The sequence below is a fragment of the Myodes glareolus genome, chromosome 8 (genome assembly GCF_982192425.1).
Source record: "Myodes glareolus chromosome 8, mMyoGla1.1, whole genome shotgun sequence".
In the NCBI taxonomy this organism is placed as follows: Eukaryota; Metazoa; Chordata; class Mammalia; order Rodentia; family Cricetidae; genus Myodes; species Myodes glareolus.
The window spans coordinates 18,290,643-18,314,167 of NC_142033.1; the positions used below are offsets into that span (position 1 = coordinate 18,290,643).

General features: G+C 44.6%; 1 protein-coding gene across 3 annotated transcripts in view; it reads right to left on the bottom strand.

Moving 5' to 3' along the window:
- Window positions 1-23,525, bottom strand: part of Slc4a4 (solute carrier family 4 member 4) — a 412,005-nt gene that overhangs the window by 243,605 nt on the left and 144,875 nt on the right. For all 3 annotated transcript variants that reach the window (XM_087908890.1, XM_048425042.3, XM_087908891.1), the window contains one exon: window positions 19,426-19,605. In XM_087908890.1, the coding sequence (XP_087765016.1) occupies window positions 19,426-19,605 (180 nt within the window). The remainder of the gene's footprint in view (window positions 1-19,425; window positions 19,606-23,525) is intronic.

The following is a 23,525-nucleotide window of genomic DNA, read 5'->3' on the forward strand; positions in this document are numbered from 1 at the left end:
TGTGGTTATCATTACTGGAATAACCACAAAATGGGAGTGGTGTCACGCACATAACTGATCAGTATGTAAAGGGCTGTCAAAAAGAACAGCTCTGAATTAACTATTCTAGACTAAGATTATTACTTTTGCTCCAGTCTCTAAAATTAAACTTGTTCATATCAATTTTTGACATCCCTATTTCTGGCACTTAGTTTACCCCGGTGGGATCCTAAGAGACCCCATCAAATGAAATCCAGAGAAATGGTTTTAGTGCCTTTCTGGGGTTGCGGAAAACTCTTCAGGACACGCTCCTTAGAACTCTATAAGTCACAGTACTCATGTTCTGCAGTGCGGGGCTGTCTCCACTTAGAGTGGAGCACACATGCTGAAGCTGATTCAGCAGCCTCGGAAGGAAAATTCCACTCCACCTAACCAGAGGAGCACTACAGGTCTCCCTGCTGTGTGTGTGTGTGTGTGTGTGTGTGTGTGTGTGTGTGTGTGTGTGTATGTCTGTGATTATGTGGGGGTGGGTATGTGTGGTGTGTGGGTGTGTGTGAGTGTGTTCGGTGTGTAGTATGTATGTGTGTGTTGTGTGTGCATGCACACATGTATACTACAAGGGAAAACCATCTTTCTGCCAGGCAAGAGTCTAGATTAGGACCTAAGAAACTCGCAAGAATTTATTAATTTTCCCTCTTGTCTTGAGGAGCCCTGTAGGAAAATGGTGAGGCTACGCGGAGCAGCGCAAGGGTGGTCCATGTCTGAATCCTGCCGCTGGGCATATGTGCACTTTGGAGCCATTTAACCTCAGAGAGCCTCCCTTTCTTCATCTGCAGTGGCGATACAAGAATACCTTCCTTGCTGGCTTTTAGGAAGGGCTGACGATGGTAATGCATTTAAAGCACTTAATCTTAAACAGCCACAACACATAGTCATGACTGCTAGTCTCCAATCTGGGGCTTCAGAAGCCCCACAATATGAGCTTTCCCACTCCTCACCTCCTACCAAAGCCTGGATGTGAGACTGTGTTTACAAAGACTACCCTCTAAAATGTATTCCTGGATAACACATAACCACCAGAAGATGATACACAGTCTGTCCCTCAGTATCTGAGGGGTTTGGGTTCCATGATCTCCATGGATACCAAATTTCACAGATGCCCAAATCTCTTATATAAAATGGCACAGTCGCATATTCTCCCCTTAAGCCATCTCTGGGTTATTTATAATAGCTAACACAATGAAAAGGCAGTTGCATAGAGAACACCGACCAAAAAAGGTCTACACATATTCAATGCAGATATAGCCTTTCTTCTTCCAAGTATTTCTGACCTGCCTTTGGTTGAATCCAGGATAACAGAGTCCACAGATATAGAGGGCCAGCTGTATTTGCATTTAGTCAGCTTGGCTCACTGAAACCTCAAAAGCAGTATGAGAGGGTGCAAACTGTACGGGCTCGAGATTCTACAGGGCCCATGTGTAATTTGCAGGATCTTGGCTTCGAGAGTGCCATGCGGGCCCTGAGGAAATAGCATGGGCTCTTTGACACTGAATGCCCTGTCATTAAATAGACACACGGTCCTTTAAAAAGCAACTCATCGTGATGAAATGTTTCTGAAGGTGAAATAAAATAAGTTATCCAGAGTTTCTAATAGAGAGCCAAACTCCTAGAGGGCACCCAACAATTTTCAGACTGCTTGAGAAACAATTTTATATTCCTGTTTAGCTTTGAAATGTTCTTGATAACAGCCCTAGAAACACCTAAAGGGGGTCTCAACTAAGGGATTTCCCAGATCAGACTTCCTATGGTCATATCTACAGAGCATGGTCTTGACTAACTGATGCAAGGAGCCCCAGTCCACTGTGAGTGGCACCAGTCCCTAGGCAGGTGGTCCTGGGCTGAAGAAGCTACCTAAGCACGGATCTGTTAATGAGTCAACAAGGAATATTCCTCCAGTTTCTGTTTCCAGTCCCTACCCTAACTTCCTCAGTGATGGACTGTGACCTATGAGCTGAAATAAACCCTTTCCTCCCTTGTGTTGCTTCTGCCAGCGTGAGTTCTCACAGCAGCAATGAAAGCAGAACAAGAACCTTATCTACTATTATTCGTATTGCCTCTTATCTAAAGCCGCAGTGAAACCATCGCTCTAGAGTATAATCCTAGTGAAACCTCTGCTCCTTAGTATGCTTTTCCTTTTATGATATGAAATATACAACTATGCTTTTCTTTTCATCGTGACTGCCAGGAACCTCAGGCAAATCAGCTCAACTCCAGGAACAACGCTGGCCATAATGGTTCTGCGTAGTCTGTGGCCTCCTTGGTTTTAATTTCTGTTTTCACCAAAGTTTTACATAATAAAAGCACAAGTCATCTCAAATCTTTTGTGCAATATGAGCAGCTATTAGCTATCCAATTACATAATTCAACCTCAGGGGAAGATAGGAATTTAACCATTATGAAAAGAGCACCAGGCTTGAACATTTCTCACACAAGCCCCACTCCTTGTTTAATTCATTTCATCTTTCAGATCTGTATATTTACTCATGGAGAGCAGGAGTAATCTCTGAAGACCTCCCAGGATAATGTATGCACACAAGCACACCCTGACCCGATCACTCGCCATATACAGGACAATTAGTATTAGGTTTCTGATCAAAGCAGAAGAAAGCGCGAACAAGTGGACGTGCACGAATACACGGACTATGATGCAACACTGAGGACCCCTGCAGGCAAGCTGAGGGGCTGCACAGAGAGGGGCAGAGGCAACCACCCTTCCATACCTAACTCTCTAGAATGTTCTAGCAAGATTTTCTGAAGGGAAGAGGCCTGATGAAAATAAGGGTGCTCTCTGGGAAATCATTCCAACTCAAAGAATATTCATCAGTTTACATTTTTAATACAACACACTGTTTAGTAATTTTTTATTTATGTTTCATTGGTGTTTTGTCTTTAAGTACATCTGTGTGAGGGTGCTGGATCCTGCTGTAAGCTGCCATGTGGAGGCTGGGAATTGAACCCAGTTCCCTTGGAAGAGCAGTCAGGGTTTGCAACTGCTGAGCCATCTCTCCAGTCCCCACACTGCTTAGTTTTTAGTCTAAACTGATTTACTTGGAAGACAGCACAAATGGATTGCTGCCCAGGGAGCTTGCGAGCTGGGTCCCCATGCTCTCTTCATGTCCCTGATAACAAGAAGGAAGATTGCTGTGTGCCTCTAACAACTGTGTGCAAAACATTTACTGCTGTTTCCCAAAGTATTTGCATACTATTAATGTCATCCAGAGAGAGTTGGATTTTTTTTTTCATTTCTTTTTAAAGTTCAATTTGGGCTAGAACCAAGCAGCTCTTAGTAATAGGGATGGTAGGTGTTTCTCCATTTTTAGAATAATTTGCTGACTTGTCTAGGAATTCAAACGTGCCTACAGAACCTCTTAAATCTTCAGTTCAAAACCCCATTGCCCTGACTCACTAATAACTTAGTCTATCTGATGCTTCAACAGGAAGAAGAAAGACAAGAGTTGCTGCTGTCTTCAAAGGGGGTGAAGTAGGAGCTGGAGTTCCTTGCTAATGGACGAATAAAACAAAGGAAGGCAGTACAATAACTAACATGCCCAGAGCCTGAGTCCTTGCTGGGACCCTTCAAAGGCATCATAGCTCACAGAAACTTCACAGCAACCTCATGCTATATGTCTATCATATCATATTTACACAATACACAAACTAGGATCTAGGAGCTCAGAGTATATAATACAGTAGAATGCTTGCCTAAAATGAAGAAGGCTGTGGATTTGATCCCAAGCACCACATAAACCTAGCCTCTTAGTTCCTGTCTGTAATTCTAGTACTCCGGAGGTAACAGCGTAAGCATTGTAAGGCCATCCTCATCCACTACATCAGTTTCATCTACTATATGAGTTTCCAATCAGGCTGTGCTATATGAGCTTGTCAAAGAAGAAGAAGAAGAAGAGGAGGAGGAGGAGGAGGAGGAGGAGGAGGAGGAGGAGGAGGAGGAGGAGGAAGAAGAAGAAGAGGAGGAGGAGGAGGAGGAGGAGGAGGAGAAGAAGGAGGAGGAGGAGAAAGGAAAAGAAAAAGGTATTAATAATTAATAAAGAATTCAGACTATGATTCCATAGATATTTCTTTCTTCATTTGTAGAGAAGGATGTGGTGCTGTCTTTAGATTTGCTCCAAGGTTATTAAGAAAGTCAAACACAATCACAGAGGTGTATAATAGGATATTTCTTTGGGCCACCAGGTCACAAATAATGATATGAAGATTTATTAATTATGAAAGCTAGGCTTAGCTTAGGCTTGTCCCACTAGCTCTTATAATTTAAATTAACCCATTTATATTAAACTACAATTTGCCTCATGCCTTTCTACATTTCTTTCATTCTGTATGACAGAATCCCTCTAAGGCTCATTGACATCTCCCCGAACCTCAATTATCTCCTCCTGCTTCCTCTCTGTGCCGGAAAGTCCCACCTATATGTCCTGCCTGGCTATTGACTGTTCATCTCTTTATTAAACCAATCATAGCAATATATCTTCACAGAGTGTAGAAATATTCCACAACAGAGGTAGGTGTCATTACAGGGTCAAAAGCCTTACTTAGAAGTTATGAGTTCCTACTGAAGTCTGTGTGGCTTCTTAACATTCCACTTGGTAGGTTTGGACTCATGTGGGATTCCCCTCTGTAATAAAGAAACTGCTTTGAACCTATAGCAGGGCAGAACTTAGGTAGGTGGGAAAAGTAAACTGAATGCTCCGAGAAAGAAGGGCGGAGTTAGAGAGAAGCCATGTAGCCCCACAGGAGCCAGATGGAACTTTAGCCTATAAGCCACAGCCACGTGGTGATACACAAATTAATAGAAATGGGCTAAATTAAATGTAAGAGTCAATAAGAAGCTAGAGCTAATGAGCCAAGCAGTGATTTAAATAATATGGTTTCTGTGTGATTATTTTGGGGCTGAGCAGTGGGGAACCAATAAGCAGCTCTATTGCAACAGAGGTCAAGCAACACATAAAGTGACTTCTGCAGGTTCTGGGCTCACAAGAGAAATGGAAACAGCAAAAGGTGCCTGAAAGGCAGCTGGGAAAAGGAGTGACCCCTGTAATAAGCACAGCTACAGGGAGACTGATAAGCAACGGGGAAAGTAGAAGTGCAATGAGCTCATGCCCTTCACGGAGACACAAGCGCCACCCAACTGCTGGAATTTTAGCCACAGTGGAAGTTACACAGCTATGCTCATCTGTTTCCAAGGCAACTGATCTCCAAAGGACTCTCCTCTCGGATTCAGTTGACTTTAGGCCAATCAAGTGAAACCCAAGAACCCACAGCTGTGATGTCCTAACTTTGAATACACCAAGCTCTGGAGAAAGGAATAACGGGATCATCCTGGATTCGCCTGCACTTATCACACGCTCCTTGTCTTCAGCCTGACCACTCCAGTATTTCAACTTCATCATATGGTATAGAGCAGAGATTCTCCACCTTCCTAAGGCTGCGACCCTTTAATACAGTTCCTGATGCTGTGGTGACCCCCAACCATAAAATTATTTTCCGTTGTTACATCATAACTGTAACTTTGTTACTGTTATAAAATCACAAAGTAAATATCTGATATGCAGGGTGTCTGACAGGTGATTCTGTAGAGGTCGTAACCCACAGGTTGAGAACCACGGCTACAGCCAGATCCAGGCCAGAAGTCCAAGGACCTCATCAAAATCCCCACTCCTCCCAAAGAGAAAGCGTCATCCCAGGCAAGACGATAAGACTGCAGGAAGCTGTGACGACGTTTCTACAGCAGGGATAACTTTTGTAGAGTTATGGAACAATTAGGATTTTACATATGGAAGCCTCTCTGGGTTATTTACACAACAAAAGTAAAATAAAATGTTTTGTGATGTATGGTCAAATTCAGCTTAACTGACTCCCTGAACGGGCTTTGAACTTCACACAAAGGCCTCAGAATAACTTTCCGTTCCATCCAAAATAACTCTGACAGAAAAGTGAGAGCCAGAGCAAAGGAGACAGGGTGGTAGAGCGGCAATGCGGTAAGAGCATGAAAGTGTTCTTGCAAACACGCTCGTTGGGTCGATGGTGCCCTCCGGGGGCCTCTTCCGAGTTCTTTTCAGGGGGGAAGAAAAAAAACATACTTCCTGATGACAGACTTCAAAAATGCAATGAAACAAAAACCACACTGGCACTCCACATTTTCTCTGTTAGACAAGATGCATCGCCCATTTCTCTTCTTGGCCTAGCGATGACAGAACAAACTGAAGAGCAAAAGCCCTGGTGTAAATCACACGGCAGACGCGCTTCTATACTGGGGTGATACGTGTGACATGACCTGGAAGGGCGTCACTGAGGGAGCTGCAGCTTTGTGACCACTTGACTGTCACTTGATCCAGACGAGCCACAGACAGAAGAGGTCTGTGGATGACTTAGCCGATGCTCCCGAACGCTCATCTTTATCTGGAATGCTCTTCCCCTCCGTGTTCTATATTTCTGGTTGGTAGAACTGGTGTCCGCACAGGAATGTTTCCTGGCTGCCAACTGAGTATTCTGTCAACATAGACAAAGCTCACTGTGCACTCGAGAAGGCAAGTTCCTACTTCTCATGCGGATGCCAAAAGCTTTTGCTAGACTCACTAGTCACTTACCGGGAGATGCTTTATTTGACACATCAGATTTTCAGGAAACAGTATTTGTGGAAAAGAAGATTCCATGTGAGTTGGAGGTCATTCTGGGGATTTTTTTTTTTAAAAAAAAAATTAATGGAAGTTTCCTTTCAAAGTAAGTTTAAAATCAGTATTTTAACTTGATGTGTGCCTTATGCAATGGACATTCATCATGCACTGGAAACTCTAAATCTCCTCTAACACTAGCCAAAAGGAACGCTATTATTTTCCTAATCAAACTCTTCTCTGATGGGCTCTTCTTCACGCTCAGTGCCGTGGCTCATCTTGAATAAATCTGCCCTGAGTCACCATTTTCCTCCTGGCCCACAGCTTCATCTTGGTCTTTTCTCTTCCTTGGCTCCACCCTGGCTTTCTCAGAGCACCTTTCCCTAGCCACTTCACTTTAAACAGACTGGCAGAGCACCAACCACAGGTAGACTCTACCATCTACCTCTGTGAGTGTCTTATTAGCAACAACCAGACAATCGTCTCCCTAAGGAAAGCACATCTTTATCATAACCCCAGCATAACACAGCACTTGAGATGCCTATAATGAATATTCTAGGTAATGGTCAAGATCAGTGGTTCTCAACCTGTGGGTCTCGATACCTTTTGGGAGAGTTAAATGATTCCTTCACGAGGGTCGCATATCAGGTATTTATATTATGATTCATAACATGAGAAAAATTACAGCTACAAAGCAGCAGCAAACTAATTTTAGGATCGAGGGTCATCACCTCACAAGGAACTGTACTAAAGGGTGGCAACATTGGGAAGGCTGAGAACACTGGTCTATATACCCTAGCAAGGCACCTCATACTTCTCACACTGATGTGATGCTAGGGGTTGCTGGGTCTACAGAGGGGTCCCCCCAGAGTCCTTACAGTAACTTCTGACTTAATCTGTTCACTGGGAATAGCTGGAGGGCTGAGGACTTTCCTGGAGCAGGGAAAGATGAGTGACTAAGTCGAGCCATGGGTAAATGAACAAATAAAGGTGGACAGACAGGCGCTAACAAACAACAAACAGATTGACAGGGAAACCATCAGTCCATAGTAAGATCCACCTAAGCTATTTCTTCACATCTGTTTTATTTACTCCGTTTATATTTATTTATATTTTATTCCTAGAGCAATCACAATTGCTACCAAAAGAAGATGTACACTAGAACTTCAGTATCTAAGTCTAAAAGAGTTCTGGGTTAAACTTGGAGGGTACCATGGAGTATCGCTCTACCTACGGTACAAGTAAAGAACTGGGGGCAACACCCCAGCAGTACACATTTAGATGTACACAGTACTCCCCCTAAATTTCATTCATGCAAGCGCAGAATTGTCCAAGACCCTAAGCCAACGTCTTTCACAATCATTGTGGTGCTCTGAGTCACAAAGACGCTGATCGGCCTCTCAGCAATCCATTCACGGACAGTATAAAGTTGATTCACCCACCTCTGTGAACTACAGAGCCCTCAAGACCAGAGGGAGGTCACTGCCCTCATGATTTTCAAGAGTGAAATTAAGACAGTGGACTTTCAGCTATTGAATTGGTACCTAGAAAACAGTTTGTATTCAGTAAACATTGTTATTACCAGAAAGCTATTGTCAATGAAATTCAGATCAATCTATACACAGATTCACTCATCCTTTCTTATAATCCTCCCATGAATACGGAGAAAAAGAGGACAGATATATCTGTGTGTATAGCTAACATACACAAACTGACTCATCAAATATAAGCAGTAAACTATCCTGGCTAACCATCAACAGTGACAAGTTTTCACTACTTATGGAGCAAATAATCCACCCAAAATGCTCACCCACAATATCCACTGCCAAGTATGAAGGTTGTTGATCTCTGTCAGGAACCAATATATATCTCCCCAAAATGAAGCAATTCACTTAGCTTGCACCTTACTGATCACAACTGAGCCATGTGGCAACCCCTTAGTCGTTCAAAAATCTGGGGAACCAAGAATTTTTCTTGGCACATTTTTACTGCAAACGAATTTGGGGTTCTAAAATTAAGGAAGAAGATAAAAAGTGGCTGATAGGCAAACTAGGAAACAGTCCCCCAAAATGGACTTTACTGGTCAGTTTTATTTCATCTTAAGAAGAGATGGGCACTATGGTAGAAGCCCCTTAGTTTCATGGCCTGCCATGGGGATCCATTCCTGAAAGAAGAGGTATTCAAAACAGCCAGCGCCTCTCCGTCCCTGTTCTAACTCAGTACACACCCCTACTCCCCAAGATTCAGCTCGGGCGATCAGAAGACTGTCTATAAATCCCCCACCAATAGTGGCAATTTCTTCGATGTGCTCATCTTACCACACTCGCGATTGCCACACTAGTTCAGATATCTGATTGTGCCACTGTCCCCCATAAGCCATCAGTTTTTAAGACACTGTCACCCTTCTAGCCCCTGACCCTGGGCTACACACGGACAGGAGTGCTTTGTAAATATTTCTAAGATTTGCTCTAAGTGGGTTAGATTGAACTGAATTAAACTGTGTTGTACTGTGCTGAAAAGTAGGCTTGGAGATCTGGCTGCCTCTCTTTTTTTCCCTATTATAGTGGCTAACAGGGTGACTGCCCCAGAACCATGATGGATGATGACAAGCCCACAAGCTTACAGTTCATACAAATAGATCATGTATCAATGAGCTCATGCACTAGCTCGGCTCCCTGGCCAAGAAGGAGACACAAAGCACAGCCTCGCTTGCATTAGCTAGCTTCCTCCTCTCAGGGGAACCATGGAAAAAGGAGTCAAAGTTTTGTTTACCTAACAAAAAAATCTGAGGAAATATTTTTTTCACTTAAGAAAATGTCAAATTAGTGAAAGTGACAAAAAATAAATAAAAACCTACCACATACTCAGAAGAGTTGCACAATTGCCTGAAAGCAGAACCGTAATTGTCAATGTGCTGGCATTTGGCACAGGGTTCGGGATCTCAAGGAAGCAAGCCACTCTTTTATGAACACTAAACAGAAATGTCACAAACAGCCTTTGATTATACTATGATTGTCACAGTCTATAGGAATGAACTAACATATGGTGTTTTTAAAATAAACTACTAACCACATCCAGTGGTTTCAATTAAAGAATGGTTCACTGCCTACAAAAATTCCCCGAGTGCCAGCTGTCTTCCCAAAAAAGTCCCATTGCCTCACTCTGACTTTCCACTGTCATCAGGCAGATTGCCAAGTGGTGTGGACACTCAGGGTAGCAGCGCAGAGTGTGGACCGTGAACACCTTGCTGCTCAGAGAAGCCGCCTATACAGAGCGTAAATTGAATTGTAGGGTTAAATTCAACGACCTGCTAGAAGATTACAGTAGTCTCTTTTTTAACCTGCGCTAGGGATCAAACCCAGAACCTCATGCAGACCAGGCAAGTACCAGCACGGAGTTATGTGTCCATGCTGAAGACCAGGGAAGATCTAGAGGATATTTTAGAAAGCTGGGGTTCTTTATCATACAGTATGCTGCTGGTCCTAACTCAAAAAATTTAAAGTACAAGAAAAGCATAGCTATAAGGCAGGCCCTAGCTCCTAATAACAGAACGGTTTTACTGCTGACTTTTAAATCAGCACAAAGAAATAATAAAGTGTAAGAATAAAGGAGTTAGTAACAGACTCACTATAATAATTTCATAATCACAGCAAAAACAAACTATTTCTAGAAATCTTCAGATAAGGCTATTTGAAACTGGGTTGAAGTGACAATGTCCAGGCCTGGTTAGCCTATGGGACTCCGGTTTTCAGGAGGAAGGTATGGGCCCCGGCTGCCCAGTGGTCTGCCCGTTTCTTTGGTTTGTTTTTGTTGTTTAACAGTTCCATAGGAAGTAGTAAAGTCTAATTGAACGGAGAGCTGTCTTCAGTTTTACGGCTATCTGTACGTTCTTGAGGCTGAGTGAGTCCAAAGTGCTGGACCACTGTTACCACCATCAGAAAAAGCCATCAAGTGCCTCATGTTCAACCATGAAGACTAAAACGTGGAATTCTGCTTCGCTGGCAAACATGAAGAACACAGGAATCCAGAGGTGTTTCAGGATTCTTGTCTTAATTCCGAGAACATAAGAAGATCACTTAAACTCATTCTGAAACCAACATAAACCTTAATCTCCAAGCCAGATACACATACAGAGTCAATTCTTCTTTTACAATTTGTGAGATTTTAACATAATTACAACATTTCTTCCTTTCTTTCCACCCCCCCCCCAATTCTCCTGCGTTCACCTCCCTACCCTGCTTCAAATTCAGGGCCTCTTTTTCACTAATTGTTATTTCATGTATGTGTGCATAACCTGTTCAGTATGTATAAAGTTATGTGTAGGTGTGTCTTCAGGGTTGATTGATTGACACCAGACAACCGATTGCTGTACTCCTCCCTGGGGAGGACCATCTCTCCTGCTCCCAGCTTTACTCAGTTGCTTATAGTCCTTTGTGTAGGGCTGAGGCCCCATGGGCTTTTCCCCCAACTAACTGGCGTGTCCACTGGTATCATCCTTCTTCAGCTCACACTGGACAGTCATGTTGGTAAGATTCTGCAAGTGTAGCTTCTGACATTACTAGGAGCTACAATGTCTCAGCAAGCTCCCTAATCTTCGGGTCCGCTTGTGCAGTCTTTCCGCCCTCTCTTCCATAATGCTCCCTAAGCCTTAGGGAGTGCTTTATTGATGTGCTCATTAGGAAAATAGAAGCAATCCTTGGAGTTCTCTATGTAAGAACAGCCTTGGAGACACATTCATAACGCACAGCAACTTGCAATAAGTGACCTCCTTCATGTACAAGTCTCACTCTGCACCACGGAGCAGGAACACTAACTAAACAATCTTCCACATGGCCAGGCTTACCAACCAACCCAGAAAGCTCTGTGTCCTTAGAGAAATGTGATATCTGATAATATTTTGGATACTCACATTGGCCTGCAGATTTTCATATTTCAATATTTTCATCACAAGAAAAAAATATATTAAGGGTAGCATTTTATCTACTTTTTGATATCATGGAAATATTTGACTTATATGCAAATTAGTTATTGCAAAACAAAGCCATGGAGCTATAATATAAGCATAAATCTATTTTTCCTAGCCTTTTCTCATTTCACCATTATTGAACCGATCTATTTAGAAGGCTAATTGGTGATTTCTATTTTAATCACATTTCAACCAGGATTGAGTTGGCAACAACTTTTTAATCTACCAAGATGACTGCTAATATTGACTAAATTACATGTAACCCTTACCTCCACATTTATTTTCTTTAATAAGTGATTTAGCCATTCATTCAAAGGATCCACTATTTCAGAATATGTCCAGAATACAGCTGGTGCCTTTAGGGGTTTAACAATACAGCTGGTGAGACAACACTGATTTGAAAAGGGTAAGTCACTGACCAGGACATGATAGAGTTCATGTGACAGCTTGTATGATACATGTAGGTACTACTACATATGTTCAAAAACCTGGAAAACCTTACAAATGGGTACAAATTAACTTAAAGAAACCTCACTAAGACAAGGTAAGCCTGCAACTTTAGTTAAACTACCAAAAAGAAGGAAAGTATAAGCTCTGATCCACAATCAATTTCATCTTCAATATCTAGGAACCCTTTGGGGAATGAAGACAATGAGTTTCTATTGTGAAGGGGAGAGACTCAATGGAATGAGTCCTTCGAGTACCTGGCAGGACCTTCTCAAAGGAAGGCTTCTATTTCAAAGGGGAGGCCAATGGCAGAAAACACACTTGACTAAGAAAAGACTGGCCAGAAATTCAGAGCAAGGAGGAAATACAAGAGAAACTGGAGAAACAATGACACACCAAGGGAAGGGAGGAGAAAGAACAGGAAAGAGGCAAAGATAATTAAGATTTTGACTCTAGATGTGACCAGAACTTGGGGACTCCATGTTCACAACACCTCCATAGAAGTATGAAGCAAGACTCCTACACGTGAGAATGTTCTTGAAAGAGTTCTAAAGACTGGATAGAGCATGCCCTGGTCTCTCGCCCCGCTACTTCTGCTTTTACAGGTCATACTCATAAAGTCTTGCATTTAAATCCCTGATATAAAGCACCCGTGTCCTTCAAAAGTAACTTCCTTCCCTGTGACAAGTTTCCTAAACAGAATGCCATTCCAAGACGATCCTGGCCAGTGTCTGTCACTCTTCAACTGAGTTCCAGTCACATGCACGCACTCCAGCTCCTGCCTTTCAAACTTTATCCCCAGGCCACAGGACACATCCTGCCTTCTGCTTAGGTGGCAATGCCTGGGTCAGCCATTTAGACTCTGTTTACCTCCCTAAAGAGATCTCCTATCTTAAGTTCCGCACAGCCTTCTGGTTTTCCCCTGTCTCCTCTCCAAGTTAGAAACTCCTTTTAGCCCTCCAAATGCCCAGCACCCGGAGTATACCAGAACCCTCTGAGGCCTCCTGAACTCATGAGTCACTATAAATAGCAACAGCATCAACTCTCCCACAGCACGGAAACACACTACCCATTACATCTCATCTCGTGGCACAGTGAGATGAGATGGAATAGAAGAGCCAATGGCAACAGAAAACGAAGAACTGCCATTCGGAGGGCCCATCCAGGTGACTGAGAACCACATTTCAGAAACTCTGGGCTGCCAAAAATCTTCAAAAAGACAGAGTGCTGTGATTTAGCCATCTTACATCCAGTACTACCACCAGAATAAACGATCTTTGCACCAAAGGAAAATTATATGGCTGCACAAACGAACTCGGCAGCATATGTCGAGCCTTTTCCCTTTTCACGCCGCCTCAAATCCCTAAACATTTTCATTTCACTGAGAAACAGGAAGAGGGGGCCATTCTTTTCATGGACGGCAGCAAACTCATTTGTCTGTAGCACATAGGACAGCCCGACTACTGACTACATGTGAGGAGAGGGCGGTAAGCAGACACTAGCTGCGGGCAGTTTTCCACACACCTGAGCAGCTCAGGAGTTGCCTCTTCCACCCATGGACATCCTCAGCTCCTTGGTCTTTCTGCCTGCCAGCCAGCGTCCAGACTGACGCCCACTGGCGAGTTCAAAGGGTCTACTGAGAGCCAGGTGCCACGGCGATGGTAAAAGTGCAGGAACACTGACAACAGGTGGAAGGAAGGGCTGAAAAGGCTTAAAGAACGAACAGTAATGGCTAACTATCGAGAAACGGTCTCCACCAAGTCCAGCCTGAAGCTTTTGTCATGGTCTGCATGCAGATGAGGGGAAATAAGATTGCAGAAGGTGGGCAGAATGGCTCCAAGCAATTTTTGATAGGCCCAGGTCCGCAGATGGCTCCGCTGAGAAAGCCACTTGCCGCCAAGCCTGACGACCTGAGATCAATCCTCCGAACCCACAAAGTAGAAGGAAAGAAATGGCTCTGGGAGGTTGTCTTCTGACATCCCTACCATAGTATGCCGCAAGTGGAAGAGCGTGAGCACTAATGTGTATGCACAGGTACACATGGGTGTGTGTGTGTGCGCACACACACACACACACACACACACACTTTTCTAAAGAATGTTGTCAGCCAGACACAGAGCTCATGTGATGTCACCATAACCCCTGACAAATGAGGAAAGGGGAGTGCAAGGCGAAACAGGTCCCGAATTTAGGGTATGAGGTGGGTTTCTAGCTCAAGTCATTTGAGTGGAATACAGGATCATAAGTGCTCGAGACAGCCGTCCTTTCCAGAAAGCTCTATCACAAGGCCTCCTTTGGAAAAGATAACGTTTAAGTTTTCAGTCACGTGTCTCAGACGCGAAGCCTCAGTGCTCAGACCTAAAGATAAGATGCCCCACCTACTTCTAGAAAGTGGGAAGGAGGATGAAGGGGCATCCTGACTGTTCTGTGTCTGTGCTCCGCAGACAGGACAGGGGCTACTTCTCCTCACACACAGCAGGCTCGCTTCTCTCCTCTAGACTTACCCATGTGCCATTGGCATACAGTTGATTAAAGAAATTGTACTTTATGATATCAAAGTCAAGAATCATGCCTAAAACCATTACCCATCCCCACCCCCAAAACAGGAAGAAATGTATCCAAGAGAGTCCGAGGCCAGGGCAGTGCTGGAAAGGGGAAGTCACATGGCAAAAAAAAACAAATATCCTTGGCTCCTGTAAAAAGCTACTCTGTTCATTTACCCGGATGCCCCAAACAAAAGTAACTGCCCATTTCTGTATTTCAGTTTCCTGAATCTAGCTGGATCACAGACTGACATCCATTGTCCCTGGCTCACAGAACAATGTCCAGTAGCAAAAACCCATCCATTCTGGGGCCCATCCAAAGAGTTAGGAAAGAATACGAGAATACAAGAGTGCCCTTCTTCCGCACGCACTGATCCAGCACTGTGCAGCCATCATGGGCAGACCTGCAGGCGGGAGGCAGTTGGTACCTCTGCGCTGATCCAGGCTCCAGCTGGTCCAGAAGCACACTACACAGCGTGTGGACACCCTGAGCAGGATGCTCCATTCGTATCTGTGTCTCCTGACATTTGACACTGCTTCACGGACTCCACAGGCCCAAAGGGGGCGGCAGTACCCCTACACACCTTCCAGGACACTAGCAAAACATGAAGTGCAGAGGCCAAAGCCATTGGTACTGGCGAGATGAGCTCTGCTTCTGGACCCTAGCAACCGGGACCATCTTTCCCTTGCATTTTGGGCACGCCTCAGAGGATGGCAGCTGCTAACTTAGGGGGGGAAAAGTGCATGGTGGAGGAGGTAAAAGGATTATTTTTAAGAAAGAGCACAATCTAACTTTTCTCTCCACCACCCACTCCACGCCACCTCCTCATTCCCTTGTCTCTCCTCCTGCCTGTTCTTCCACCTCACTTTTCTCCCCAGCCTTCCTCTCCCCGTTGCTCAGTGTGGCACAATCACACACACACGGTTTTTTTTTCTCCTGTATCCCTAGCAGGAACACCAGTCCTGACACCACACTGAGAACAGGAACCATGTAAAGACACAGGGCTGCTGAGCTTAGGAGGGATTTGAAGCTAGCTAGCTTCATCCTTACAGCTCTACACATGTAAGGCTCAAACACATACCAACTTTTTAGGAACCCTATCTTGATGCCAGAAGTGATGGAAAAGAGAAAACGTATCTCTATTCTAAGCTAAGTGAACCTGTTAATTATGTCATCTTCCTAATGTGTCTCAATGCTGGGAAATCTTTGGCTGATTCCCTTTCAAACTGACGCTGAATGCTCCATTCTGGGCTCCTTGACAGTGGCTTCTAAGCAGAGTTGCCTGACCTCTGTGTCCAGTGATGAGCATCTGGAAGTACAGATGATGGATGAGCATCTGGAAGTACAGATGATGAATGCATGTACCCTGTGGATCAGTTTCTTCCCGTCACCTACAACCAAAAGGCACGACTACACACTCGGGAGTCATCTACCCAGAACAAAACACCGTTCTGGAAATAGCTGAAATAATGAGGTGTTTTCCGAAGCAGAATAATCGAAAGTCAGGGTGAGTGAGATTTTGTATGGTGATGGAGGGAGTTTAGACAGAGAGATGATGTGTTAGGATAGGATGCAAGAAAATCACCTTGATTTTCACTTAGAATGTGGGAGAGACTTAGAACTCTAAAAGCAATGCTTGTGTTCTCCCTCACTAGCAATCCACTCATTTAAATATCCTTCAGTGAGCATGAGTCTAGGGACATGCTCTAGGGAGTCACAGTAAATGAACAAGACACACTGCACCCTTGCCTGCAGTCACGGGACTTACAATCTAGCACTCATTCCATACAAAACTGTATGCTAAAGAAACTTGTTACTTGAGACATGCATCATGAAGGAAACAGAGGGGGGCAGAGGAACCCTAACACTGAGGAAGCAGCATTAGAGGAGCCAGAACGGCCTGTCTGAAGAGGCAGCATTTTAAGAATGAAAGATGAAGAAAGGGAAGAGCCAAAGGAGATAGGAATGGTACGGCCCTCCCAGGAAGCTGGGATTGCATGTGCAAAGGCTCGGGAGTAGGAAATAGCTCGGAAGCAAGGGTCCATAACATCAGCATGATTGCAAGGAAGGGAGTAGAGAGAGAATGGCACAATGCAGGACGGGAAGGATGCTGGGTGCCAGAATGCACAGCACGGATGCTACTCTCAGGTCAACAGGCAGCCATCAGCACAGGAGAGACATGGCCCAGCTTTTACTACCACCATGACCAACGCTGCCTTGAGTAGAGAAAGACTTCAAAAGCAAAGCCAGACATGACAGCACCCTGGGACAAAGCTGAGCAGCCAAGCTGAAAACCGGACCAAGTTCGACCGAGTTTAGATGTACACCCAATATGAAGCACTGCAGGACTGCCCATGGAGGTGAAAGCAGAGGACTCAGAGATGCCTCTCACCAAGCTACGATTTATCTGTGAATTGCTTGAGGTTTTTTCCCCCTCAAGATACAATTGCTGTGTGATTCCCAGGCAGCACGTTCAGCACCTCGTCTTCAGGACATGACAGGTTGTATAGTTGCAAGGAGCTCAGAAGGCCTAGATACAAGACACGGCCACCCATGAGAGACAACAACGGAGCAAGAGGCAGGCATTCCATGGGTGCATTTTCTCACAAAAATGGTGGCACGTTGGTGATGCTCTCATGCTGAGGCAGAGAAACTGACGACAACTTCTAAGAGGACCTAGAGGACCTCTGCATCAAACTGGATGACTAAAGCTAAAAAAAAATCTCATGGCTAACACGAGGAAAAGAGGTTTAAAAAAAAATCCTCTGACTAGACTATCCTTCATTTGGTGCTCATCTGACATACATGGAGTCCTCAAATCAGCCTACAGCATCACATGAACCAGGGCAGGCCTATAATCCCAGCTTTTCAGGACATAGAGACAGAAGGATCAGAAGTTCAAACTCATCTTTGGCTAAACAGCAAGCAAGCTGAAAACCAACACTCATCAAACAGTTGGTCCATAGCGTGCTTACACATTTCCCAAACCTAGCTTAAGACACAAAACAGTGTGCACAGGAGGGTTCATGCTATGTTCAAACCGCTCCCCAAATGCCGTAGAGAGCAAGAGCATTCCATGACGAACACACATTTGACTGAGCCTCTTTCTGAGCTGCTCATTCCTAATTACCTGACTGTTACTAGCACCGTTTTCACAGCCTTTCCCAAAGCGTTGGCACATCATTATCACCTCTAAACTCCTTGGCACTTTTGTTTCAATGAGGGCATCTCTTTCTTTCTAATACGGACACACTCTTGTTAGTAACTAAAAAGGAAGAGATGCCCTCAAAAGAGGGAGAAAAGAGAATGGGAGGGGAGGGAGAGAGGAAGGAAGAGGGAAGGGGGCCAAAGGAGGTGAGGAGAGAGAGAAAAATGGAGAAGAGAGAAAGGGAAGAGAGGGAATCTCTCACATGTACACAGCAGAGGCCCTCTTTGATACTGGCTGGTGCTGTGGCAAAACAGACAGTACACATCGGGAAACCAGAGTCACCTATTTGGAGTAGGATATTATCTTTTTCCTTCGGGCTGCTAGTTGTAACCCTCTTTATACACATTTCAAGGACTTGGCTTAAAGCAGATACTATTATTTTAGGAGATACATCAAGCAGAATGCTTTTAGAACGAGTTGCCCTGGCATTCCCATGACGAGAGCGCTGCTTCAGTCACCTGTGCTCTAACCCCGCCCACAGCTCACACCCGCCCTACTCCCTTTTCAGACTAGAAGGCCATTTCCAAAGTCTCCAACACCTCAGATTAATTCAGTGCCCCATCTGGGTCGCTCCTCTTCAGAGCGGGACTCGTCTGGCTTCCTAAGCCACCTGCTTCGTTCCAGCGCCGAGCCTATGAGAGATCCACATCACTACGCTTCACACCCTCTTTAATTTAATGCTGCGAATTCACTTTTCAGCGCCCCTGAGCTGTTCACTCTAATTTGGCCTGTCATCGCCTGCAGTGACTGAAGTCCATCTTTATCTGTGCCGCCCATCATGCATTTTATGGCAGGGTCTGGGCTTCTGCGAGAGGTGAGGAGCTCTGCCAGCTGTCGCTAAGTCCGCCTTCTTCAGGAATCTTCCACAACCGGCGTGTGTTCGCGCTGTCCGGATCCACTCCCATTCCAGACACAAGGCTCCCCATATATCAAAGAGTCTCCACACTCAGCACACACGGAGCAGCATAAACACACGCCGAAACCCGTGCTCTGCTTGCCCCTTGAGTCCCAAAGTGTCCTTTGATCTCCTGCCATCCTGTCTTAGTGCTTTATACCATGTAAGAAATCCACGATGGCCGACCTCTCGAGAGCCCTGTCCCTCAGCATTCCTCTCCACACTGTGGAACGCCCCTCTGACATGTCTTTATAAATCACTGACCTGGCCCACAATCCGGACGGATGTCACCTGTGACTGTGACATTTGCACGGTGAACATATACACACGCCCACCCTCATCTTAACCTAACTGTCTTGGCAGAACTGATTTCCAAGCAGAACCAACCTCAAGAGCCTCTCACTGTTGACTGCCACGGTTGAACACTATACCATCTGTGAGACTCCGCCCTGCCTCACGTCGCGGGATGTAGAAGTGCCATCTGTGCCGACACTTGGCCCACATCTTTCCGCCATCAACTCAGAATCTTCCACATGAGCTCTGAGATCAGCTTGTCAGGACAAGGAGAATGTCTGCAGGCACTACCCACGAGACAGACCACCCCGGATTCCTGACTCCCTCTACATTGGCCACAAGAGTCTGGAAAGCTTCTTCCCAATGATGAGTGCGGCGGAGAGAGGTGCTGAGCCAGAATACTCACTGAGCGGCTTGAGAATGCTGCTGCTGGACTCATCGGCGTTTTCCACGTCGGATTTGTCTGAGTAGTTCTCAGAGACTCTTTCCTTTTCCTTCTTTTCCTTGTGCCCTGCCTTTCTCTTGTGACGTCTCCTTCTCCGGTAGCTCTTGGGCACATGGACCCCAATGTAGATGGTGTGGTGGCCTAAGGAAGGTAAACAAGCCGACAGTCATTTCAAGTTATGATATCTCTACACATAAATCACCCAAGAATCACAGTCCAGATAAGCCTATGAGCCTGGCATTATCATTCAGTATCTGGCTCACTCAAGCAACTAAATTCTTGAAACATAGAATTCCTTTTCAAATTTTACTTGGCTACGATATAATTCCACCCATTGGCTGGCACTTGGTTCTGTCCCCACGGGTTTCAGCCATAGGTTTAGGAAAGTCAATGAATACCAAACTAGGAATCAAGCATTCTTCACTGTGCTCACACATCTGCCGTCCGGTCTATACATCGCCCTCAATGAACCCCTTTGGTTTGGTGGGTTTTGTTTTCGCTTATTGAGACAGGGTCTCATGCGGCCTTGGCTGACCTTAACTTGATAAGGAAGAGAGAGGATGACTCTGAACACCTGGACCTACTGCCTCCATCTCCCAAGTTCTGGGATTCCAGGATGCAGCATCACGCCCAGTCTATTCTCTCCTAGAATCCAGGGCGTCACATACTCTAGGCAAACACCAGTGAGTTATATAAATTACCAGTCCTCTAACTCTTGGAGCCTCGGCCTCATCTTTTTATACCATGAGGGGCTAAAGTTGGACAACCCTTAGCGGTCTGCCCTGCTCTAGTTTCTCGTGACCTGTGGTCATATTGACTAGAACGAAGGGAAAGAAGCTTCATTCTTCCTGAGCTGCAAAAATAAAGATCAAAAGTTCAAAAAGTCATTCTGCTGGGGATAAGGTTTTACACTGTGACTTTTTTTTTTAATCCAATCAGCAGAACAGAGACTGAGAACCGGGACAAACCGAGAAAAATAAGCCATACTTAGAGAGGAGATTTTAGAAGCACTCGAATGTTCGCACTAGGAAACGCTGAAACGAATGTCAGCCACTGTGCCATTCTCATTTTTCTTTTTCCGTTTCCAGAAGTTTCTAAAAACTGGTTGTTGGGATGATAAAAATAAGATTGATCCCAGCAAAAACCTGCCTTGGAGAGAAGGGCATGAGAAACACAGCTCTAACTGCTTGCGGGCCGCCGAAGGGAAGGCACTGCAGACTGACAGGCGGTATCATTTTACAAAATCAGAGGAGATGAAAAGGGAACTCAAAGTCCCACATCTCTTTTTTTTAATTGAAAAACTTTTACTTTCACTTTATATACAGGGTAACAGCCGAATGTGGGAATCATCATTTCGGATGTAATTTGAACACTCTTTTATTGCAAATTAGATTAGGTTATCTCATCTAAAGTGTTTCATTTCCCATTTCTAGAATTATTCTTTGATGGTACTTCACAGTTCCCAGAGATAATATCACATACCACCATGTAACTCAGCCTCCTGAGTATCAATTGCTCTGAACCACTTCCCTGGAACTCACCAGGCAACCCTAAAACACCATAATTCACGAGATTTTCCTTAAATTGACAGCTTAAATGAATCATACGCTGCTTCAAGAAAAGAACTCCAACTAGGGAAGAAAGAACTCTCGTGCAGTATGTCACAGAAAACTCCCGATGCCTGGGAAAAAGTTGGAGCATCTTCACCCAAAGCAGAGCCCCCAACCCCCGCCATCAACACACAAAGACCACAGTTTGCTACTACAAAACACAGCAAATAGTCTCCCCCACAGAACGTGTGCCAATGAGAAATCTATCACATCTAACTATTTGCAAATAAATTGTTCTCATGGGAAAGCCATATTATACTAGGAAACAGGAAATGTCTCAGAAACAATGTGAACCAAGAAACAGTGTCAATTGTTTCCTGTGCTCCGCTTACTAAGGGAGTCCTTGCGGGTTTATCTCAAGTCTCAGCAATACAAGCCAGCAGAGCCTTACGGGAATGCCTCACACCACACACACACACACACAGGTGCGGGCACACACACGCACATACAGGCATATGTACACATACACACACAAAGGGGTTCAAAATTCTAAAATGTTATGGTAAATGTTTTCTGCACATTATTAAATAATAGTCACAAGAAAAATGGTAATTAATGTATGTTAGCCATGCCAGTCTGATGCAATAAGATTTACTATATGAACTCAAGTCTGCATAGTAGGTTTGATCAAGTCTTTTAGACAGCTATATGGGCTGACAGGATTTAAAGGTAAGATTTATGACTATAAAATACTGTTTTCTGAAGCACAATTAATAAAAACTCAGAGACAGGATATTGGTGTTCAAGCTAAAGACCAGAAAAGCAGCCAGGCACTGGCTCTTACCTCAACCTCTGCCTGAAAATGGTGATCCTGCCTCCAGGAAACCTCAAAATGAGAATGAGCCTAAGAGCTGTCTCCTCCCATTTTATAATCCTCTCTAGGTCTGGGATTAAGGGTATGCACCACTACCACGGGGTTTCTATGGCAAGGTAGTGTGGCTACTGGGATTAAAGGTGTATGTCATTGCTGCCTGGTCTGTAAGGCTGGCCGGTGTGGCTGTTTTGCTTTTCTGATCTCCAGGCAAGCTTTATTTATTAAAATACAAATGAAAGGCCACTGCAGTTTTCAAACTAATGAACACGTTACAGTGATTCAGACAGACAGCCTTCGAGCTCCGCAGAGAGATGTGCCTGGGTTTCAGAGCCTGGCTAGAGCTGTCACGGCTGTAGACACGGTACCATTCTTCTCATTTGGTGACTGCAGCACTAGCCCTGTGGCAGCTTGCCTGCATCCCTCAGTCTCCTCCGTGCAAACCTTCCCTACTCTGGTCACAGCTAAGGAAACCTTCAGATAAGACACTGCACTTCAGAGTCTGCAGTACCCCTCTGGCCAAGAGAAAATGGGGGTTCCTTTAGCAACATCACAAACATCGGACATTTTTACTGGTTTATTAAGATGTAATTTGCATAATTCGCTCTTTTTAAGATTATAATTCATTGATTTTCTGTAGAGTTGTACAAACATCACCATCATCCAATTTTAGAACCTTCCTACCAATCCATGGAGCTCTCTCGGGGCCATCTGCAGCCACACTCGGTTCCTGCTACCAGCTCATACACTCTTGGAAATATCACATGGCTATGAACGTTGTGAGGATCCTTCCAACACGGTAGGATAGGATCTTGCCAGTCAGGAAGATGCTGCCTCCCAAGAAATGCCCAAGGAATGAAGTCCCTGAGTGGACCACAGCATCGCATCCTCATCTTCATCTCACCTCATCCTCTTCTTACTCCCACATCTTACTGGAACCAAATCTTCCCCTTTGGCCTTATATTTCCATAGAGGAAAAGTGTAACATGAGGGGGCCTGTTTGTTGGGGGGTGTTCTGTCCTGCCTGGCCCCCCAGCTGTTTAGTCCCAGAGAAAAATCACACTGAAATCTCTGTAAGTTATAATGCTGATTGCCCCATTAGGTCAGGCTACTTATTAGCTAACTCTCACATCTTGATTAACCCATTTTTAAAACATGATTGACAGAATATAGACAATTCTCCCGCGCCAGAAAAGAAATGTGAATCTGGGTAAGGTGGATCATTGGGAGCTTGGAGACAGCGCTTGTTACCTCATTAATTATTTATAGTCTCTTCCCTACTTCATCTTCATTGCCCATGAAAGGAGGCAAGCAAGATAGGAATGTGTGAGAGGACCTGGTAAGATGGGCATACTTTTACACAGGGAAGACCAAATATTTAATACACTAGAATGTCAAGTAACCAAAGCCCCAAAAGCAACATGAGCTGAGACAGAAATGTTCACATTGCCCCCACAAGATTCCTGACGAACAGAAAATACACTACTGCTGGAAAGACTCTCTGGTTGGTGGGAACATCGCAGGTGTTTATGTTCAACGAAGTCGCTTTATCTGTCTCAGAGCTATGTCATGACGATTGATGGAAGCTCGTGGGGAAGCTCCACGGGGGAAGGGGGTAGCTATTGTTCTACAGGTAAAAA